Here is a 19,982-nt window from a genome sequence, read left to right on the forward strand (position 1 = left end):
ATCCCCGGCTGAGTTAAGACAGGTTGCCAATAGATAGATCACCTACTTCTGGGAGGCACAGCAGAAGTGATGCTCATCTCACTATGACCGGTCACATGCAAATTCAGTACTGAATGGTTTACAACGGATGCCCATTCAGTATGGAAAAAAAAAGTGCTGTCCAACAGACTGCAGAGGTTGCAACAAAAACTGCAGGAGTTACCCCATTTAAGATAACACAGTGAACTTTTGAAACGATATCTGAGGTTCAAACAAAACTCCAGTTATTCCTTCAGTCTGTGAAGACAACCCATCAGCAGGCATCGTCTTATGAGAAGCAATCCCACCCACCTTACCCCCAAGTCTTTTTTGTAGTTATCTTGTAGGAGATGGTGAATGCTTTGTTAGTTATCTTTAGGCTCCGGAAAGAATGTTATGATTTTGTTTTCTAGATTACCATTTGTTCCCAATATTCTTGCTATCACTTGAATCTGTCAGAAAACAAGAGCAAGTTGATTATCAAAGTGTTGTACTTGAAGTAGAAAGGGAAATCTAAGCTGAATCATACAAACTAGAGTATCCTATACTTTTGAGAATAGCAGATCTGAGAGTGTTCAGCAGAACTGGGGCTGAGCAGTCCAGAGGGATGCTCAGAGGACTCAGGGATGGCATGTGCCTAATGCTAACTAACACGTACACACAGGTCTCAAGAAGTCTAGAAGGCAGTGCTGTATTGCCAAAGGCTGTGGGTTTCAGGGAGCTGAGCTGATCCACAGCAGGCACAGAAAAAACTACTTCATGCTAAGGGCACATGGTAGCAAAGTGCCTCAGAATCCTGGGTACCCCATGGAAGAGTCACAGCATCCAAGGAGCAGAAATAGCCTCTGAAACAGTGGCCTATTTAATTTTTTTCCTAACTATTCAAGTGGCAATAGCAATTTCACCAAGTGAGTTTAGCCACTACATAAAGATCCTATTCCATCCTCCACCTTTGCTAAAAGCCTCCCATGTTTATTAGGCAGAAATACACTAATTAGAAGGTAGCTTATGGACCTAATTTAGTAGGCCCAGTGCACAAATTGTAACTGAAGTAACAATTCAGACCCTCAACAAGCGTTCAAGTGTCTATTCTCTTCACATCTTGTTTACTGCCTCCCTATGTAACCTTGCACAAGTCATTGATAACATTTTGCCTTTAGCAAGACTATTACAGTGGGTAAAAATAGCAAACACTTGTTTGAAATTCGATGAAGCATGCAAGTTACTCTTTCTTGGATAAGACAACCACTTCACATTTTTGAACTTGCAAAAACCTTGGCCCAAAATCTGCCTCTAGTTAGATGAGCAAATATTCAAGATGAAGGGAAATTGAAGATATATGAGCTGCTACTCTATCTACTCTTACACTTCCTCATTCACACAAAAATCATGCAAGTTTGGTGAAAAAAGGTAATCAGATAATGGGCCACACTGACCCACAGTGAAACTGAGTTGAAATTCCAACAAATCTACCAAACCTTAAGTAATAGGGTACCAGAATACAGCATCATTTATTTTGTGTTTACAACATTTCTATGATACACAATATTCACACACACACAAAAAAAAAACAGGTTCTCTGCCAATCTGACCCAAGAGAAAATTCCTTCCCAATTCCAAATATGGCAATCAGTCGGACCCTCAGCGTGTTGGTAAGACCCACCAAACAGTCACCTAGGAAAGACTTCTCTTTATTAACCTAGAGTCCTGCCAATCTAGTGTCCCATCTCTGGCCACTGGGGATTTTTGCCACTAAGAACTGCAGATGTACCACATACCATTGTAGACAATCATCATACCGTCCCCTCCATAAGGTTATCGAGCTCGGTCTTAAAACCAATTAGGTTTTTTGCCCCACCATGCCCCTTGGAAGGCTATTCCACAACTTCACTCCTCTGATGGTTAGATACCTTTGTTTAATTTCAGCCTAAACTTGTTGGCCAATTCATATCCAGTTGTTCTTGAGTCCACATGGGCACTCAGCTTAAATAACTCCTCTCCCCCCTTGGTATTTATCCCTCTGATGTATTTAGAGAGAGCAATCATCTCCCCTCAGCCTTCTTTTGGTTAGGCTAAACAAGCTAACCTCTTTGAGTCTCCTCTCATAGGGCAGGTTTGCCATTCCTCTGATCATCCTAGTACCCCTTCTCTGCACCTGTTCCAGTTCAAATTCATCTTTCTTAAACATGGGAGACCAGAACTGCACACAGTATTACAGATGCTGTCTTATCAATGCCTTGTATAATAGTACGAACACTTCCCTATCTCTACTGGAAATACCTTGCCTGACGCATCCAAATTGCATTAGCGTTTTTTCACTGTCACATCATGTTGTAGGCTCAGTCAGCCGGTGATCAACCTAGAGATGCAGGTCTTTCTACTCCATCTCTTCCAACTGATAAATCCCCATCTCATAGCAACAATTCTTGTTGTTAGTCCTTAAGTGCACAAGCTTGCACTTTGCACTATTAAATGTCATCCCATTCCTATTACTTCAATTTTCAAGGTCACCTGGATCTTCTTGTATGATATTCCAGTCCGCCTCCATATTGGCAATACCTCTTAACTTCGTGTCATCTACAAATTTTATTAGCACACTCCCACTTTGTGCCAAGGTCATGAATGAAAATGTTAAGATAGGTTCCATATGAAGGTATCAAATGCCTTATTGAAATCCAAGTAGATTAGATCTACTGCATTTCCTTTGTCTAAAAGATCTTCTCAAAGATCAGATTGGTCTGGCACAATCTACCTTTTGTAAAACCATGTTGTATTTTATACAAATTGCAGTTTCTCTCTCTCTGTTCTTAACTACTTTCCCTTCAACCCCAGAGTTTATGGATTCATTAAAAAATCCTTATTATTGGGCTTGCAATTTCACGTGCCAATTCCTTTAATATTCTCCAATGAAGATTATTCATGGCTCCCAATTTGGTCCCATTACACTGTTTGCGTTTGACTTCCACCTCAGACATGGTAATTTCCACTTCCATATCCTCATTTCCATTAGCCATCCTGCCACTACCCTTATGCTCCTCATTACCTTTATTAAAAAGTCAGGCAGAGAGTTTGTTTAGTTGTTGGAAAATGACTAGATTATCTTTAATCTGCACTGTAGCTTCAGTGTTTAGTGGTCTCACTTCTATAGCTATACAAACAAAATAAAATTAGGAAAGAACCTTTTACGATTGATTTTAATTTCCTTTGCAAGGTCCAATTCTGCTTGGCTTTTGGAAGTTCCCATTCTTCCCCCTACACTTTATAACCTCCAAGAGGTATCTTACCTTGCTGATCCATCCCATCTTCCATTCCTTGTAAGCTCTCATTATTCTCTTAATAACCTGTTTGAGATTACTTGCTCATCCAGCTTGGTCTGCAACTCTTACCTACGATATTTTTCCCCTTGCTTGGGATGAAGACTTCAGATAAGTCAAAGTTGCAGAAACTAAAGGATCTGAACGTGGAGAAGGCTTGGAATTACTGAATTCTTCAGTCCAGTCCACTTCCCTAATTCCGTTAATTTTTTAAGGTTTGCCCTTTAGAAATCAAGGGCCCTAGCTGCAGACCTGTTTTTGCTTATCCTTCCATTAAGTTTAAATGGAATTAGATCACGATCACTCGGTCCAAGGCTCTCCTCTACAGTCAGTTCTTCTATGAGGTCCTTGCTACTCAAAAATTTAAGTCTAAAATGGCACCACCTTTTGTTGGTTTGGTGACTATTCGGCAAAGAAATCTGTCAAATATCACATCCAGGGATCTGGGACCTATCATTACCAGTAGCATTTGTCCTCAAATATATATTTAGGAAACTGAAGTCTCCCATAATCACACAATTTCCAGTAATATTTATTTAATTAAAAATATTTAAGAGGTCTCTATCCATATTGTCACAGTTAGACTCAGGACTCACAGTTTGTCAAACCACTCTGTTTTATTAGCACAGCGCTCTGCTAATACACCCAGATAATGTGAGCACCATACAAGACACAAACTATCTTATTTATACAGATGAAAGGGCAGGAGTTTAGACAAAGGGACAAAGAAAGCAACAGACAGGAAAAACCACCTGTGACACAGCATGCATATTCCACGTCCTTACTGATTGGTATCGATCTAAGGCTAATACTTTTCCAATTGCCCTTAAACGGTGCAATTGTTCTATGCTAATGTCTGTGTTCCTAACACCTGGATTGCAACATTCCAACAATTTTGCTTAAAGGTGCAGACAACATTTCTTTAATCCATTCTTATTTTTACAATATAATTAATTCTACTTTCACAATATCCAGATTGGATCCTGAGGGCCATTAGCAGATCCCAACTAACATCCCAGTGGAACGTCTGTTGGCTTGCCCTCCCCAAATGTGATTTTCACTCAGATTCTATTTTATCCATACCATCACTTCTAACTTTACAGTCTACCTCATCATTAACATACAATGCTACTCCACCACCTTTACGTTTATTTCTGTCTTTCCCAAACAGCACATATCCTTCAATACCTGTATTCCAGTTATGACTACTTGTAGAGGAGTGATTACCCACTCCTGCCCTGCAAGGCTTAAAACAGCCCAGGAGAGGGCTGTGGCTGGGGCAAGAAGCCAGGGCTGATTGGGAAAGCAGGCTCAGCTGTGGCCATGTTCCAATCAGGCCCAGCTGGCCCCTATAAGAGGCAGTGAACGAGGGAGTCTCCTTCTGCCTGTAAAGGGAGAAGGGCCTGGCTGCAGGGAGCTAGAGACAAAGTACCTGAGTGGAGCAGGGCTGGGGACAAGCTGGAGAGTTCCAGCCTGGAAATCCCCAGGCTGCGGCCTAGCATTGGGCTGAAAGGTACTGGGGGTTGCAGAGGGCAGCCCAGGGGTAGGCAGAGACAGCAGGTCCAAACCCCTTTGCCTATGATGAGTGGCTGATACTGCAGTCTGCCCCAGTGAATGGGGGCTAGATGGAGACTGGTCAGTAGACAAAACTGAGGTGAAGTGGGGATAGTGGGTTGGGGTTCCCCAGGGAGGGGAGACCCAGATAGGTGGGTTACTGCCAGGGGGCAGCACCCCATGTAAAAGGGCACTGGGTCCAAGGAGGGACATAGGGGCCAGAGGACAGGTGAATCACCGGCCTGCAGAGGGCAATACAGAGCTGAATCGAGCTAATTCCCGGAAGACACCAGCAAGAGGTGCCGCAGGGGTGAGTCCGCATGTTTACACTACTGTTCCGCCATGTTTCTGTTATCCCTATAATATCTGGTTTCACTTCCTCAACCAGTAGTTGTAGTCCATCCATTTTGTTACCCAGGCTCCTCACACTGGGGTACAGACATCTTAGTTGTTTCTGCTTGACTTTACCCAGATTCCTCGCCTGATTCGATACAGTCATTCTACTGCCTGTATCACATGCCTGATTATGAGTGTAGGCAGGGGCAGGAGTCCTGGGGGGCCATTAGAAATGAGAGAAGTTGGATGGGACAGTGGGGGGTACTCAGGGGACAGGGAAGGGGGGGCGGATAGGGCAAGGGTCCTGGGGGTGGGGGCATCAAGGAACATGGAGAGTTGGATAATTGACAAATGCAGCTGTGGAAGAGTATGCTCTGCTGTACTGCTGGGGAACTCAGCCTGTACATGGAACTGCCTGGAAGGGATTGATCATGGGGACAGTCCCAGCCCTGCGACCACACCCACTGGCAGCTGCCTCCTTGGCTGGACTCCAAGGACTGGCAGCAGGAGTGTGGCTATCATAAACAGATGGTTAAGGGTTTATGTCTCTTTTACCTGTAAAGGGTTAAGAAGCTCACTAAACCTGGCTGACACCTGACCAGAGGACCAATAGGGGGACAAGATACTTTCAAATCTTGGTGAAGGAAAGTCTTCGTGTTTTTTGTTTTGTTCGTTGTTTGCTCTCGGGCCTGAGAGGGACGGGACATCAATCCAGGCTCTCCAAATCTTTCTGAATCAGTCTCATGTTTCAAACTTGTAAGTAATTAGCCAGGCAAGGTGTGTTAGTCTTATGTTTGTTTTCTCAACTTGTAAACGTTTCTTTTTGCTGGAAGGATTTTACCTCTGTTTGCTGTAACTTTGAACCTAAGGCTGGGGGGTCCCTCTGGTCTACAGGAATCTGATTACCCTGTAAAGCCTTTTCCATCCCGATTTTACAGAGATAATTTTTACCTTTTCTTTCTTTAATTAAAAGCTTTCTTTTTAAGAATCTGATTTTTTTTCCTTGTTTTAAGATCCAAGGGGATTGAGTCTGGACTCACCAGGGATTGGTGGGGGGAAAGGAGGAGGGGATGGTTAATTCCTCCTTGTTTTAAGATCCAAGGGGTTTGGATCTGTGTTCACCAGGGAAATGGTGAAGCCTCTCAAGGCAACCCAAGGAGGGGAAAGTTTTGGAGGGACAGAAAGTGCCCCAGACACTGAAATTCTGGGTGGTGGCAGTGTTACCAGATCTAAGATAGTAATTAGGCTTAGAAGGGTCCATGCAGGTCCCCCACATCTGTACCCTAAAGTTCAGAGGGGGGAAAAAACCTTGACAGTGGCCCTCAAGCAGAGACATGGGTGAGCTCTGTCCACCAAGATGAACCCTGGACCTGCTGAGTCAGCCCTTAGCCTATAGCCATGGTTCTTTTGTACTGGTGACCCCTTTCACAGAGCAAGCCGCTGAATGTGACCCCCCCATATAAATTAAAAGCATTTTTTAATATATTTAACACAATTATAAATGCTGGCTGCAAAGCAGGGTTGGGGTGGAGGCTAACAGATCACTACCCCGTGTAGTAACCTCATGACCCCCTGAGGGGTCCTGATCCCCAGTTTGAGAACCCCTGGCCTATAGCACCAGCTGGATTCTGCTCAGTATGTGCTAGCCACATGAGCTGGAACCTTAGGCCACAGCTGTTATGTAGCACCTTTTTTTATTTACCTTCTTGCTTTTACCAGGCTGTGTGATCCCAGGGCTGGGGGGAGGGGAGGAAAAGGGCTGAGGGTCCCCCCTTTGTCACTGCCATGGCCGTGCCATCCCTTAGCAGCACCCTCCCCTGTCCCTCCCAGCCTGGGGCCCAGCAGAGACTGCTGAATTTATGTAGCGGAGGGAGTTCCCCTGATGGAGCCCTTCTTCCCTCAGGCAGGGGAAGCCCAGCTTTGCAGGGGGCTAGGAGAGTTTGGGAAAGATGCTGCTCTCCAGACCTTGTTTCTGCTCTTAACCCAACCCAGTTGGGAACTGGTGCCATTCCCAGAACCTGTGTCCTGGGTACTGTCATTCTGCATCCTGCTTTTTCCAATCTCAGCTCTCTTCTCTGACTGCTGCAGAGATGCCCACTGAGGGCATCAGCAAGTTGCACTCTGCTGGGTGCTGTCTGCTGTCTGCAGCCTGGACTCTTCATAGATTGGATTTAATTTAATGCATTTTTTAAAATGTTTTCAAGCCGCCTCCCCTCCCGCAACACGTAGTGCCAGGGAGGGAAGCCCTTCCTGCTGCTTCAAGATGTTTTAAAAAAAAAAAAAAAAAGCCTTTTGGGCCTTTATTTTTTTGTCTACATTTGTTACCTTTAGAAACAGTCTGCTCTCCCCTGTTCCTAGTGGAGGTCTTCTTGGAGAAGCAGAGTTGGGTGGAGGAGGGGAGGGTATGGATTCTGCCTGCTGATGAGGGAGGGCATGCTGGGGCCTTGCACAGACCTCTTCCACCTTGAGTGTTTGGCAAAGCCTTAGGTTCTGTACCAATCCCTTCCTATCCAAAGGGCTGGGCCTCTTGCTCTCTGCTGTCACAATTCTGCTAGACCCCAAGCCCTTCAGAATCCTCCAGCTTAGAATGGCTAGCCCCTTGCACCACTGTGGCTCCGTTTCTAGTTTTAGTACACTAGCTTGACCAGCGCTAGCACAGGCATGTCTACACAAGCCGGAAATTACACCTCCCTTTTCCAGTGTAAACGTACTCCAAATCATGGGGATACTTTCTTTCGTCCACCCTCTCTATATAGGGGGAGAGGAATTATTGACCTTGTGCATCTGTAATGGTGTTTGTAAGACAAGGTATAATAAATCACACTTCTAAATTGCAATGAACTGTGGAAAAGTTCCTGTTTGGTATGAGATGTTATTTATACCTAGATGCACTGCCCTTCCCCACCCCTACTGGCTTGGGAATATCACTGCGGTAGTGTCAGCTTTGAAGATTTTTCACATGCCCCACTTCTAGTATTACAGTAAGTTAAGCTACAGTACATTGGGACATTACTCTATTACAGTGTTTGCATTAGCATATTAAAAGCAACAACACTTAACAGACCAATATATCCAGGACATTACTAGCACACTTTTCCCCCACCGCTACATAGTAGTTGCATTGTCATCTCCCATAACTACTTAGGTTGCAGCTTTTTTTTGTTAACTAAATTGGGAAGAAAGACTGATTCAGAACTTGTTAATGGTTACTTTATTGCTAAAGGGTGTAGGCTTGGAGGGAGGAAAGTTTCTATAATGTAGGCAAGATCAGGTGTTTAATCTAAAACCAGAATATGAATAGTGCTACTTTTCTTGGTGGCTAGCTGATCTTGAATTATTGTCAAAAGTTAGAGGGTGACTCTTCTCCTTCCTCACGTTTTGGTTAAGGATTCCATTGATAAAGGGATCGGCCTCAAATACCTGGTTGTAGGACTCTTCGATGATGTAGTTTTCATCTTGGGTGGCCTGGTCCTAATTAATAATAATAAAGTGTGTACTTTAATCTTTGTAATTATCTGTTATAACTCTGTAGCTTTTTATGAAGGCAGGAGTAAAATAAAAGTAGCTGCAATACTTCCACAGTTAACTAAAACTGAAAATTTACATAATTTAAATCAGACTCCTAACCTTAATTTTTGCTTAATAAATAAATCCATGAGAAAACTCTGTTAGGAAACTGCTACAGTTTCCTTAGAAAGTGCACTTCTTCTATATAGGTCATAAGGATCCTATCTGTCTGAATACTGGCTGCTCTTTCTTTGATCTGCAGAGAAATTGATAGTTTTCAGATATCAGTTGTGGGTACAGGAGGGTTTCATTGCATCTTCTTTCGTGGCCCCAGCTACTGTTCCCTCTTGTTGCATTGATAGTGGGTGGGTGTATCTTCCCTTCTTTTTAAAATCATATATGCTAGGGCCAGTCTTGTCCTCTTCTCCTCTCTTGATGTCAGTGTAGATGCAGGCAGTACAAAAACGTACTACAGTCATAGTGTCTCAAATGCAAAGCTGTATTTTTCTGATCTGAGGTTTGAAGAACAATGTGGAACTAGCTATTTTACGGGATGTCTAGATTTCATTCCTGTAGTAACAGAACTGGTGATAGGAAAGCAGGAAGAGGTTTGTTTTTTGGTGGTGGTTCTGCATGAGAGTGTACATGGCTTAAATTGGTTAAAAACCCTAGCTTTCAGTACTCGGTGGTTCAGAAATGTTAGACTGCCAATTTGTGTCGTAGAGATGTCTTGTTTAAAAAAAAAACAAGATCACAACAATGAATAAAGCTACTTTAAAGGGAAATTACTGCTTTGTCCAACCCTGAAGAGCTATGAGATCTTTGCTCACCAATTCTCATAAAACTTGTATTTATCATGTTTTTGGTAGCTTTAGTATTACTATCTATTATAAATAAAGTGAAATTAGTAACTGGAAAAAATGGTCAGTATTTTTTTAAACCTGTGACAATTATAAACTACTGTATTGTCACTATACTTAGATATACTTTAGATTCTAGAAAGTAAATCTAAAGTTCTTCTGCGAAATGCCAGCTGTGCAAACCCTTTCATGGCTGGATCATTCTTGTGTTTAAGTACAAATAAATATGTATTACTAATTATACTTTAAATTTGTTATCTGATGTCAGGTGGCGCTTTTTTTTTTAATGTGTTCACTCCCCCTGATGATAGAACCTAGCTACACAACTGGCGTCCATAGGCCACTTTCCTCATCTACCAGTCTACCCTCACCATTCTTTAGTCCAGTTAGCATCTGCAAGTCTTGACTTTTCCCTTCAGCCCCCTCTCACCTTCCCTCCATCATCTGCTTAAATTCCCTTCAAAAAACACATTCATAGTTTCTATCTTCATCTCCAAACTGGGACCTTCTCTTTCATCAGCTCTATCAGATGGCACTTTATACAAATGAAGATCTTCTGGGCTATCTGCTCCAGGCACCTTCTACATCAGTCATCTTCTTTGTCTCTTCCATTTCCTAGGTCACCACCACTGCTGCCTCTGTAGCTATCTTAGCCTTCCTCCAAGTTCCTGTTGGGGGAAGGGGACCAAACATTACTCACTCCTTCCCCCAAACTCCTCTTAAACTCCCATTTTAACTCTATTTTCAGCTCTATTTGCTGATCACTGTGCTGCTCCCTGGCTTCTGAGCTGCCTTTGAAGCCCCTACAGCCCACACAGGGAAGCTCTACCCCCAAATCAGGGCTCTGCTGTGATTAAAGGCTCTGCTTCTCTCAAAGTACACTACCCCTCACCAGCCTCTGCAAACTGAAAAAACAAACAAAAAAATGCAAGCAAGCACAGTCAAGAACTCACTCACTGCCCCTAAGGGCACTCACTCACTCCCTTTTCCTCCAACAGCTCCCCATTCAAACTCCCTTATTTTCAGCTATTTGCTGGCTCCTTAACAGATACATACATGATCCACTTTCTCAGTTTAACATAACATGCCTTTTGCAGAAAGGCAAGTTAAAGATCCTCACCATCATACCTACCTTATCAGACAGGCAGACACACACACACACACACACACACTTGCAGGAGAGTCTCAGGTCACGTAATACTTGTGATCAGCAATGGGCTACTTCCAGTCACATCCCATAGGCTATTCAGTTGCTGCAATAGTTCCCAGGGGCCCATGTAGCCAAATGTAAATTAAAACATCCCTAAAACTTTCTATGGCTCCCTGGCATAATTATCTGGACAGCTGCAGAACACAGTTAATCACAAAAGATGACAAAGCCTTCTCTGCTGCCACCACTATCCCTACCCCACCCCACATTCCTGTGCTGAGCACGACTTGGACAGAAAATGCCATTTATATAGTCACTTCCAAAAATGGAAAAATCATTTTAGAAGTAACCTCAACTACCTTCGCCCCCCTTTTTCCTGCTCCACCTTGATTCATTAAGAGCTAGACACAGGGACAGCTCTTCATCTGGCAAATCAGTCTGGCTTCACAGACTTCAACTGGTCTAATGTACAGTGCTACAGTTAACAAGCCACATCCCATTAAATCACTGGACACATCTAACCACCATGAAGCCAGATTATCTCACATTTCACTCTAATCGTAAGAGATAAGCCACATCAGTCTTTTATTCCATAGATACATACAAGATACCTCAGTAAGCAACAATTATGGGAGTTTAGGTCTTCTGCAACTCAGCCATAACAGATCAAGTTGGGAGCCTAAAGCCATTAGTCACTTTTGAAAGTTTCATTTATAGCCCTGAAAATGGACCACCCCCTAACACAGCTGCAATTTGGAGTTCAGTTACCAACCTACAAAAATCAAGCTGGAACCTCAAACCCAAGATCAGACCTTACAGCTCTAAACCTCATGAGTTGTGAAGAGAGACTTCTGGAGAAGAGTCACTTCCCTACACAGTAGATTACTGGCTAAGGATCTTTCTGGCTATGGAAGTCTTCCAGCCAGCAGCAAACCTGATGGTGCGAGTGTCATTACCCAGACACCTGACTACAGTTGTATGCACGAAAGAAATTCCTCGTCCCTAGGCAGGGCCAGCACTTCCACTAGGTGACCCTAGGCGGTTGCCTAGGGTGGCAGGATTTGCGGAGCGGCATTTTGCTGCCCTCAGCGGAAATTCGGCAGCGGGGGGGTCCTTCCGGTCTGGGTCTTCGGCGGCAGTCTTTCACTCGCTCCGGGACCCGTCGCTGAAGTGTCCCAAAGACGTGGAGCGGAAGGACCTCCCACTGCCAAATGCTCAGAGGAGCGCTGCCACCTAGGGTGGCAAAAACCCTGGTGCTGCTTCTGTCCTCAGGTACAGAACATATTCTCCACTGCTGGCAGCACAAAACCCTATGGCTATTTAATACTTCCTAATCACAATTCAGGGAATAGGAGAATTAGGGAAAAGGATTGTGACAAAGAAAAGTGTAATGAGATCATTGCAAAAAGTGAAAGCTCAAAAACATTAGCTCTTCAGCATGGAGTTGTTTTTGGTTTTTTTTTCCCCGCATCCACCTCCCTACCCACCCCTTCTGAGGCCAAATATTTTCCTGAATACATTAGTCTGCACAAAATCAGCATTGGTGATCTTTAAAAGTCAAGTCTTATTAGAACATGTCAGTGAAGCTACAGAGATATATTTTGACCATTCTGTAACTGAAAGAAGCAGCTTAATCCATTTAGGAATTCTAGAAGACAGATTATGATCTTAAACAGACTTAAGTGTCACATAGTTATCACAATGAATGGAAATGGCTGAATTTAAGCAATGCAAAATTGACAATCTTTAACTAGAATAGTTCCAGATGACAGTGCTAGGATGTTTCTAAGCTAAGAGCAAAACAGATGCAAGTTTCAAAAAGAAAAAAAAAATCTGATACGTTTGGGTTTGTTTTTTTTTTAATCTGAGTCCATATTGTATGCGCCATCTTAAATCAGAGTTGTATTGGATTGCTCAAAGGATTAGTAATGAGATATATTGTTTTACTTTTGGGTTATTGGTCAAATTCATTGCAGCATGGTAGGAGAAGTTACCACCTGACAGCAGCTTTATGGCTTATGCACTACAGCTCCTGGAGGACAAGTGTTCACACCAAACACATCATAAGTACCATAAAAAGCGACATGGCTACCCCTCTGACACATAACTACCATGACTCAAGAGAATTTAGTGACTAACCAAGCACTGAATCTTAACTACCTTCTCATCCCTACCAGTGCTTAGCAATAGTCATCATCATCACTGCAGGTAATTTCCACATTTTCAGTAGACAGCATCCTATCAAGCATCTCTGTCCAAATAATTTTAAAACTACTGGTTTCTCTCCTGGGGGGAAAAAACTGTATGGGCTTTCAAAGCATAAGGGCAGAATGTACTAAAAACATCTGTCTTCTATCACTCACTTCATCTACAGTAGTTGCTAACATATTAAAGAAGAATACACAGAATGGAGCAGTGCATTAAATTTTGGTCATATCACCTTCCAAAAAAACAAACAAACAAACCACACACCCAGAAGAGAAGAATAAGGTTCACACAAGGGCAAAGAGGGCTAGAGGCATGGCAGGACCTGTATGACAGGACCACAGACATTATTTAGCTTAGAAGAGAAGCAGTTTAGAGAAGATTTGATTATGTGAGGAAGCTGCTCTGTTCTTTTTTTTACCTTACCCAGTCAAAGGAAGTTCTTAAAAAATTAAATTATAAGAAAGTTAGAATAAAAAGGAAGTCACTGTGGAAGGCTTCCTAATGGCCTGTGGAATTCACTGATGTAGAAGGTCAGTCAAATACTAGAGTTAGATCTCAGAAAGTAGTAACAAGCATCTGACTTTTTATAAAAAGTAACTAGCATTTGTCATTTATTCAGCCTTCCCCACTAACACTACTCTGCTGATGATGCCAGGCTTATTAATGAAAGAAGTTGACTTTCCACCTTGGCTTTTATCTATGGAAGAATCTTCTGAGCTTATTTGCACAATCTCTACCTTCTTTTCATTTATGCAACCATTTCATTAAGCAACATGCTAACTGAGATGGACATGCTCCAAGAGTAATATAGAATAAAAATAGATACATCAAAAAAAAAAAAGTAAGTTGTACTATTCATTTGTTGTTGTCCTTGCCCCTACATACTGGTCCATTCGACTGCAAACATCAAGGCACAAAACATCACAAGAGTTCTTTGGGAAGGTTTCCTAACATACTGCAGTATTACAAAAAAGTTTTAAAAATGATGGAAGTGCCTTTATTTATGTATTACACCTAGTCATAAGCCACTCGCCTGCTGGTTATCAGGAAAGTATGTGCAGCGGTAATTCTATGCAGCAAAATTAGTCAGATGTATTTGGGTTAAAGTGTGCGCTCATCTTCCTCTGAAGCATCAGGATTTGGCAGGATGATGAACCAAGTATAGTTGAAATCTTATATGTCAAATCCTACATTTCAAAACACATCTTATTTCCATACATCCAGAGCTTTGAAGAATCTATTACTCACTTACAACAAAGGAGAGAACAAACGACATTTATGTTTAAAGAAAAAAGATTTTAAAAAATGAGAGTTCCAAGTCAGAAAAAAGATCCAAACTCTGTGCTCAAATATTTAAGTTCAGAAGTACTACTTTCACATATACTCAGTAGTTTGCAGAATACCATTAATGTACAAGTATTGGCTGGGAGAGGGAGGGAGGAGGAACAGGACTTTGATATACGACGTACAGAGTGTGAACCACCACATTCACAAGAAGTGAATCTCTTAATATCTTCCACATTTTTAATCGTTATCTCTTATTGAGTGTCTGCCCATCTTTCTAAAAGGTTACTTTTCCTCTATGGCTTTTTTATAAAACAAATTTAAATATAAGAAACTGGTGACATCTTCTCATGAATATACAATGTAACAAAAGCTTAAAGAACAGAGTGGGGGAAATAAAGTGTTTCAGCTCAGCTTTTGCCTTCCAGCATTTCTGCAGCACACTAAGCGCTAACTGAAAGAAAGCAAAATCTATGCTATGGACAAAACATACAAGAGAAGTGAAATTCACTAGCGGCATTAGCAAACCAGCCAGGCTGTGTAACCCCGGTCAAGTCAGATAGTGGTTTCACGAAATAAATATACAGAACAGTAGCATAGTATAATGCTCTCAAAAACTAAAGAAGATAGTGACATTAACAGTCAGCATTCATAAGCCTCATTGACTTTCAAGTTTAGTAAAGTTCAGAAAATAGCTTAATGTGTACAAAGGAAAAATGGTCTTGTGGTTAAGGCTTGGAAGATTCCCATCTCTCAGATTTTTCTAGATGAGCTTAGGAAAGTCAGTCTCCATGCATTCATTTCTCCATGCATAAAATTTAGACAAAAGGATGAGAGAAGAAATACTATGCAGAGAGTAAGCTCTTTGAGGAAGGGACTGACTTAAGTGTATGTTCAATGCCTACCGCAAAGGCTGTGTGTGTTAGTGCAGAGATCCCCAAATTGTGGGGCACACCTCCCTAGGCGGGCACCAAGGAACATTTGAAGGTACACGGTAGGGCCCGGGCCAGCCCCCCTCAGGGGCAGGAAGGGAGCGACACCCAACCCAGCTCTGCTCAGAGCTCTGATTCAGCCCCATCCCTGGCACGGACAGAGGGTTGGGGAGGGACACATGCCTGAAAAGTTTGGGGACTACTGTGCTATTGTAATACAGATTCACTCAAGCCATACGAATATTTGAAAACTTTTAGCCTCTTATACGCACCTCCATTTCAAAACATTAAGAATAGATTGACTACTAGATGGTATAGTCATCTACCCATATGGTACTGGGGCCTGAAAACCTGCTAGGTCACCGAGATTACCCAGAAGAGACTCCCAGTTCCTGAAACCCTTCCAAGTGGCTGCTTCAGATTCACATTTAAACAGAGACAGAGCTTGTGAGAGAAGTTTTAACCTTCATATCTTAATACCTTAATTATCGTATTCATCCAGGTCATCACTTTAGCCATCTCACAATGGTTGGGGACAGAACTCTAAGCCCCATATCTACAGTTGCAGGAGAGCATAGGGTTGCCAAGCATCCGTGCAGTGAGGCAGCCAAAGTGGGCGGAGCCACTGGAGCATGTGCCCGCCCCCCAGAGGTCAAAGCGCAGGACACTAAATATAAAAGCCCAACCCAGGGCTCAGAAGCAGCCTGGCTGCCAGAAAGGCCAGATGCTGGTGCCCTAGCTCCCGCTAGGGAGACTCCTGCAGCGTGTGACCGACCTGAGGACTGGCCATACCAGTTGAAGCCGGATGCTGACCAGACGCTGGAGAAACCTACTTGTGAAAAGCCACCCAGAGGAGCTGCCAAGCCTACTGCTCGCTGAGTACCCTGAGGAGCCCATGGTGCTTGATGCCATGGAAGATGCTGACCAGAAGCAGGTACTGCTAGAAGGGGAGGTTGGAAATAGCCCGGGGGCAGCCGACCCTAGTCCGGCTGTGGCACACCCAGAGCCAATGTCAGTGTGTTGCGGCCAGGATCCCCACTGACACAGCAGCAGGCCGCTTGCCGCTGTTAGGGCCCCGACCTGGGACGCAGTGAAGTGGGTGGGCCTGCGTCCCCCCTGCCACCCCACTCACGGGTGGCAGTCTCCTCCCTCACCCCAGATGCTCAGGACCAGGAGCCTGGGTTTTGCTCTTGAACTATTTGCTCAGCCCCTGCCTGACAGCCTACGCGCTAGATTGTTTGTTTGCTGCGCTGCCCTGCCCTGACCCAGGGCCTGGGCTTGTTCCTCAACTGCTTGCTCAGCCCCTGCCTGAGGGCCCGAGCCCTTAATTGTTTCCTGCCCACCAGGCCAATGCCCAATGCACCAGACCCAGGGAGTGAGGTGGCCTGGTTCCCAGTCACCCTGAGAGGGGTGACCCCCAACTGAAACCGTCTACAGTCCGGTTTTGGACTGGAACGCCCAGTCAAAAAGACCCTGATGGCTCTAGTCAGCACCACCGACCGAGCTGTTAAAAGTCTAGTCAGCGGTGCTGCAGGTCTAAGGCAGGCTCCCTACTTGTCCTGGCACTAAACTATGCTGTGGAAATGGCCAGCAGTTCTGGCTCCTAGGCGGGAGGGCGCACAAGGCTCCGCGAGCAGCCCCCTCCCTGAGAATCAGCTCCGCACTCCCATGGGCGAGGAACTGGGGAGTGGGAGGCAGTGCTCACGGGTGAGAGCAGTGCACAGAGCCTCCTGCCCTCTCTCCCCCACCCTGGCCTAAGAACTAGACCTGCTGCTGGCTGCTTACAGGGTGCAACACAGTCAGGACAGTCAGGGATCCTGCCTTGGCCCCAATGTGCTGCTGACTGGGAGCCGCCTAAGGTAAACCCATCCCTGAGCCCCCCCCAAAGCTGGAGCCCCTTCCTATACTCCAAACCCCTCATCCCTGCCCTAACCCCAGAATCCACACCTGTACCCCCTCCTGCACCCCAACCTGCAGCCCCCTCCCACATTCTGAATCCCTCAACCACTGTAATCAACTCTACATAAACTGAGACATTGAGAAACTGAAGCCAGTGCCCTCAACTCTTTAGGCAATACCCTATACATAAAGCATAACACCAGCACTCCATAATTTGTATGGACTATCAATAGATTCTCAGGTGAAATTCAAGGTACTGGTTGAAACCAGCACAAAATGATTTGGAACCTGGTTACTTGAGAAATACTGCCATCAATGCAATACGTGGAGGCTCTCAAAGTAGATTTCTCTAAATCAAGCTGATGGTGGGGGCAGGGCTGCCAGCAGAGTGATTTTAAAAAGTGTCTTCAGTTCCACACCCACATACATTGTGACAAATCCTGAATTGTATGCTTTAGGAAATGCTGTAAAGTCCAAGTCTTTTAAGGGCATTAAGCCACTGGTATCTGTACGCTCTAGACAGAATTATTGAAAATTAGATACATACCAGATAGTCAATTGCAAATGCGTGCAATCTACAGTAAGAGAACCAAGACCAAAATTATCTACATTATGTAACTCTTATTAGGCTAAACACACTAAATACATGAAAGTGTCATTTTTCAATCCCAACAATTAAGAAGCCATTATTGACACAGAATTAATTTTTCAAGTAGAATGCAGTTAACTTAGACTGCAGATAGTTACCTATATGTACAGAGAAATATATATAGTTAATTTATTTACAGGTCCCTGCCCCTCAACATGCTCTTTACATACCGTCACTTTGGTTCTTGCTTTTCATTTCTTCCATCCATGTTGGAATGTCTTTTAATGGAACATGCTCCCTCAAGTATTCTTTGCGTCTGTCCTCCAAGGTCATCTTCAACAGACGCTCTGTTTAAAAAAAAAAAAATATATATATATATATATATATATAAAAATGGAGTTTTCTTAAAAACTGAATATTGTTCGCCTCAGCCAAATGGTGGCAAGTTTTGGTACCAGGAAGCAAGGTAGCTTTTGTTATTTGGGAGGGATTGACGTCACAGAACTAGGTATGGTGTAATTAAACACATTATATTACTCGTATCAAAAACAGACCTAACTACATTCAGGCAACTTTGGAAACCCCAACTCAGCCACCACAAACAGCTGCTTCCTCCGCTGTCCCCCCATGTCTCCAGTCATCCTCTCTACCATGATAGAGCCTTCTCCTCCTAGCTCACAATCAACTTCCAGTCACAAAACAGATGAACAGCAGCGGATGTCAAACTATATAAAATTGACGATTTTATATTCAGTTTTAATTTTTTTCAAATTACTTACACTCTTTAGGCTCTTAATATTTTGTTATAGTCTATGAACAACATCGAAACTGCTCTCTCTTTACTAAACAGACTTAGGAAGACTTACCAAAGAGCCAGTCAACATATTTTGAAAGGAGCTCGTCAAAGCAAGTTATCTAGTGTATTAGTGTATTTTGGATCGTTTGGTTTAAGAAAGAAAAGTTTCATAAATTCTGTGTGTTCATATGTGGTGATCAGTTAGATTCTAAGAACGTGGATGAAACCCGCTTGCCAGATACGCGCAAAATAACTCACTAGTAACTCAGACCCCTTCCCATCCAATGTCCCGTCATAAGCCTTCGGAGATGTTTGCTGCTAGCAGTCGCAGATGGACTACATGCCATTGTAGGTAGTTTCATCATACCATCCCCTCCAGGAACTTATTAAACTCAGTCTTGAATCCAGTTAGGTTTTTTACCCCCACAGATCTCCTTGGAAGGCTATTCCAGAACTTCACTCCTCTGATAGTCAAAAGGTTTCTAACTATTACAAGACTAAACTGGATGGTCAATTTATATTCATTTGTTCTTGTCCCAATATCGGTGCTTAACTTAACTCACTCTTCCCCTCCCTGGTATTTATCCCTTTGATGTATTTATACAGGCCAATCATATCTCCCCTCAGCCTTTGTTAGCTTAAGCTAAACAACATAAGCTCCTTGATTCTCCTCTTGTAAAACAGATTTCCATTTGTCTCATTATCTTAGTAGCCCTTCTCTGCACCTGTTCCATGTTTAAGAAAGCTGAATTCAAACTGGGAGACCAGAACTGCACAAAGTATTTCAAATAAGGTCTTACCAGTGCCTTGTATAATGGTATAACACTTCCCTATCTCTACTGGAAAATACCTCACCTCAGGCATCCTAGGATTATATTAGCCTTTTTCAGCTGCATGACAGTGGCAGCATTTTGAGATTGACTGGTACACCAAGGTCCTTCTCCTCTACTGTTGCTACCAACTGATACGTCTGCAGCTTATAGCAAAAAACACTCAGTTAGTCCCTAAGTGCATGACCTTACGCTATTAAATTTCATCCCCACTTCCACTAGTCCAGTTCTCAAGGCTGTCCAAATATTATATGATCTCCTGGTTCTCCTTTGTAATGGCAATACCTACCACTGTGTCATCCACAAATTTAATTAGCACACTCCCACTTGTTGTGCTAATGTCATTAATGAAAATGTTAAAGATCAGCCCCAAAGACCAACCCTTGAAGAACTCCACTAAACTTCCTGACAGTTTATCTTTAACTATGACCCACTATAGTCTCCCTTTTAACCAGTTTCTTGCCTGCCTTTCAATTCTCAGATTAATCTCCATCTTCTCCCATTTAACCACTTTCCCATATGGAACTGTTATCAACTGCTTTGCTGAAGTCACTACAGTAGATTAGAGCTACTGCATTTCTTTAGTCTAGAAAAAAATTGGTTATCTTCCCAAAGAAAGATCAGGCTGGTCTTGCATAATCTGCCTTTTGTAAAACCACATTGTATTTTATCCCAATCATGGTTTCTGTCTTTAATTACTCTCTC

At 43.3% G+C, this 19,982-nt stretch overlaps 1 protein-coding gene across 3 annotated transcripts in view; it reads right to left on the reverse strand.

Annotated features, from left to right (window-relative positions):
• Positions 1–19,982, reverse strand: part of MACROD2 (mono-ADP ribosylhydrolase 2) — a 1,390,378-nt gene that overhangs the window by 1,358,750 nt on the left and 11,646 nt on the right. For all 3 annotated transcript variants that reach the window (XM_075064471.1, XM_075064469.1, XM_075064470.1), the window contains exon 2: positions 17,882–17,998. In XM_075064471.1, coding sequence (XP_074920572.1) covers positions 17,882–17,998 — 117 coding nt within the window. The remainder of the gene's footprint in view (positions 1–17,881; positions 17,999–19,982) is intronic.

This window comes from Chelonoidis abingdonii, chromosome 3, assembly GCF_003597395.2.
Source record: "Chelonoidis abingdonii isolate Lonesome George chromosome 3, CheloAbing_2.0, whole genome shotgun sequence".
Classification (NCBI taxonomy): Eukaryota; Metazoa; Chordata; order Testudines; family Testudinidae; genus Chelonoidis; species Chelonoidis abingdonii.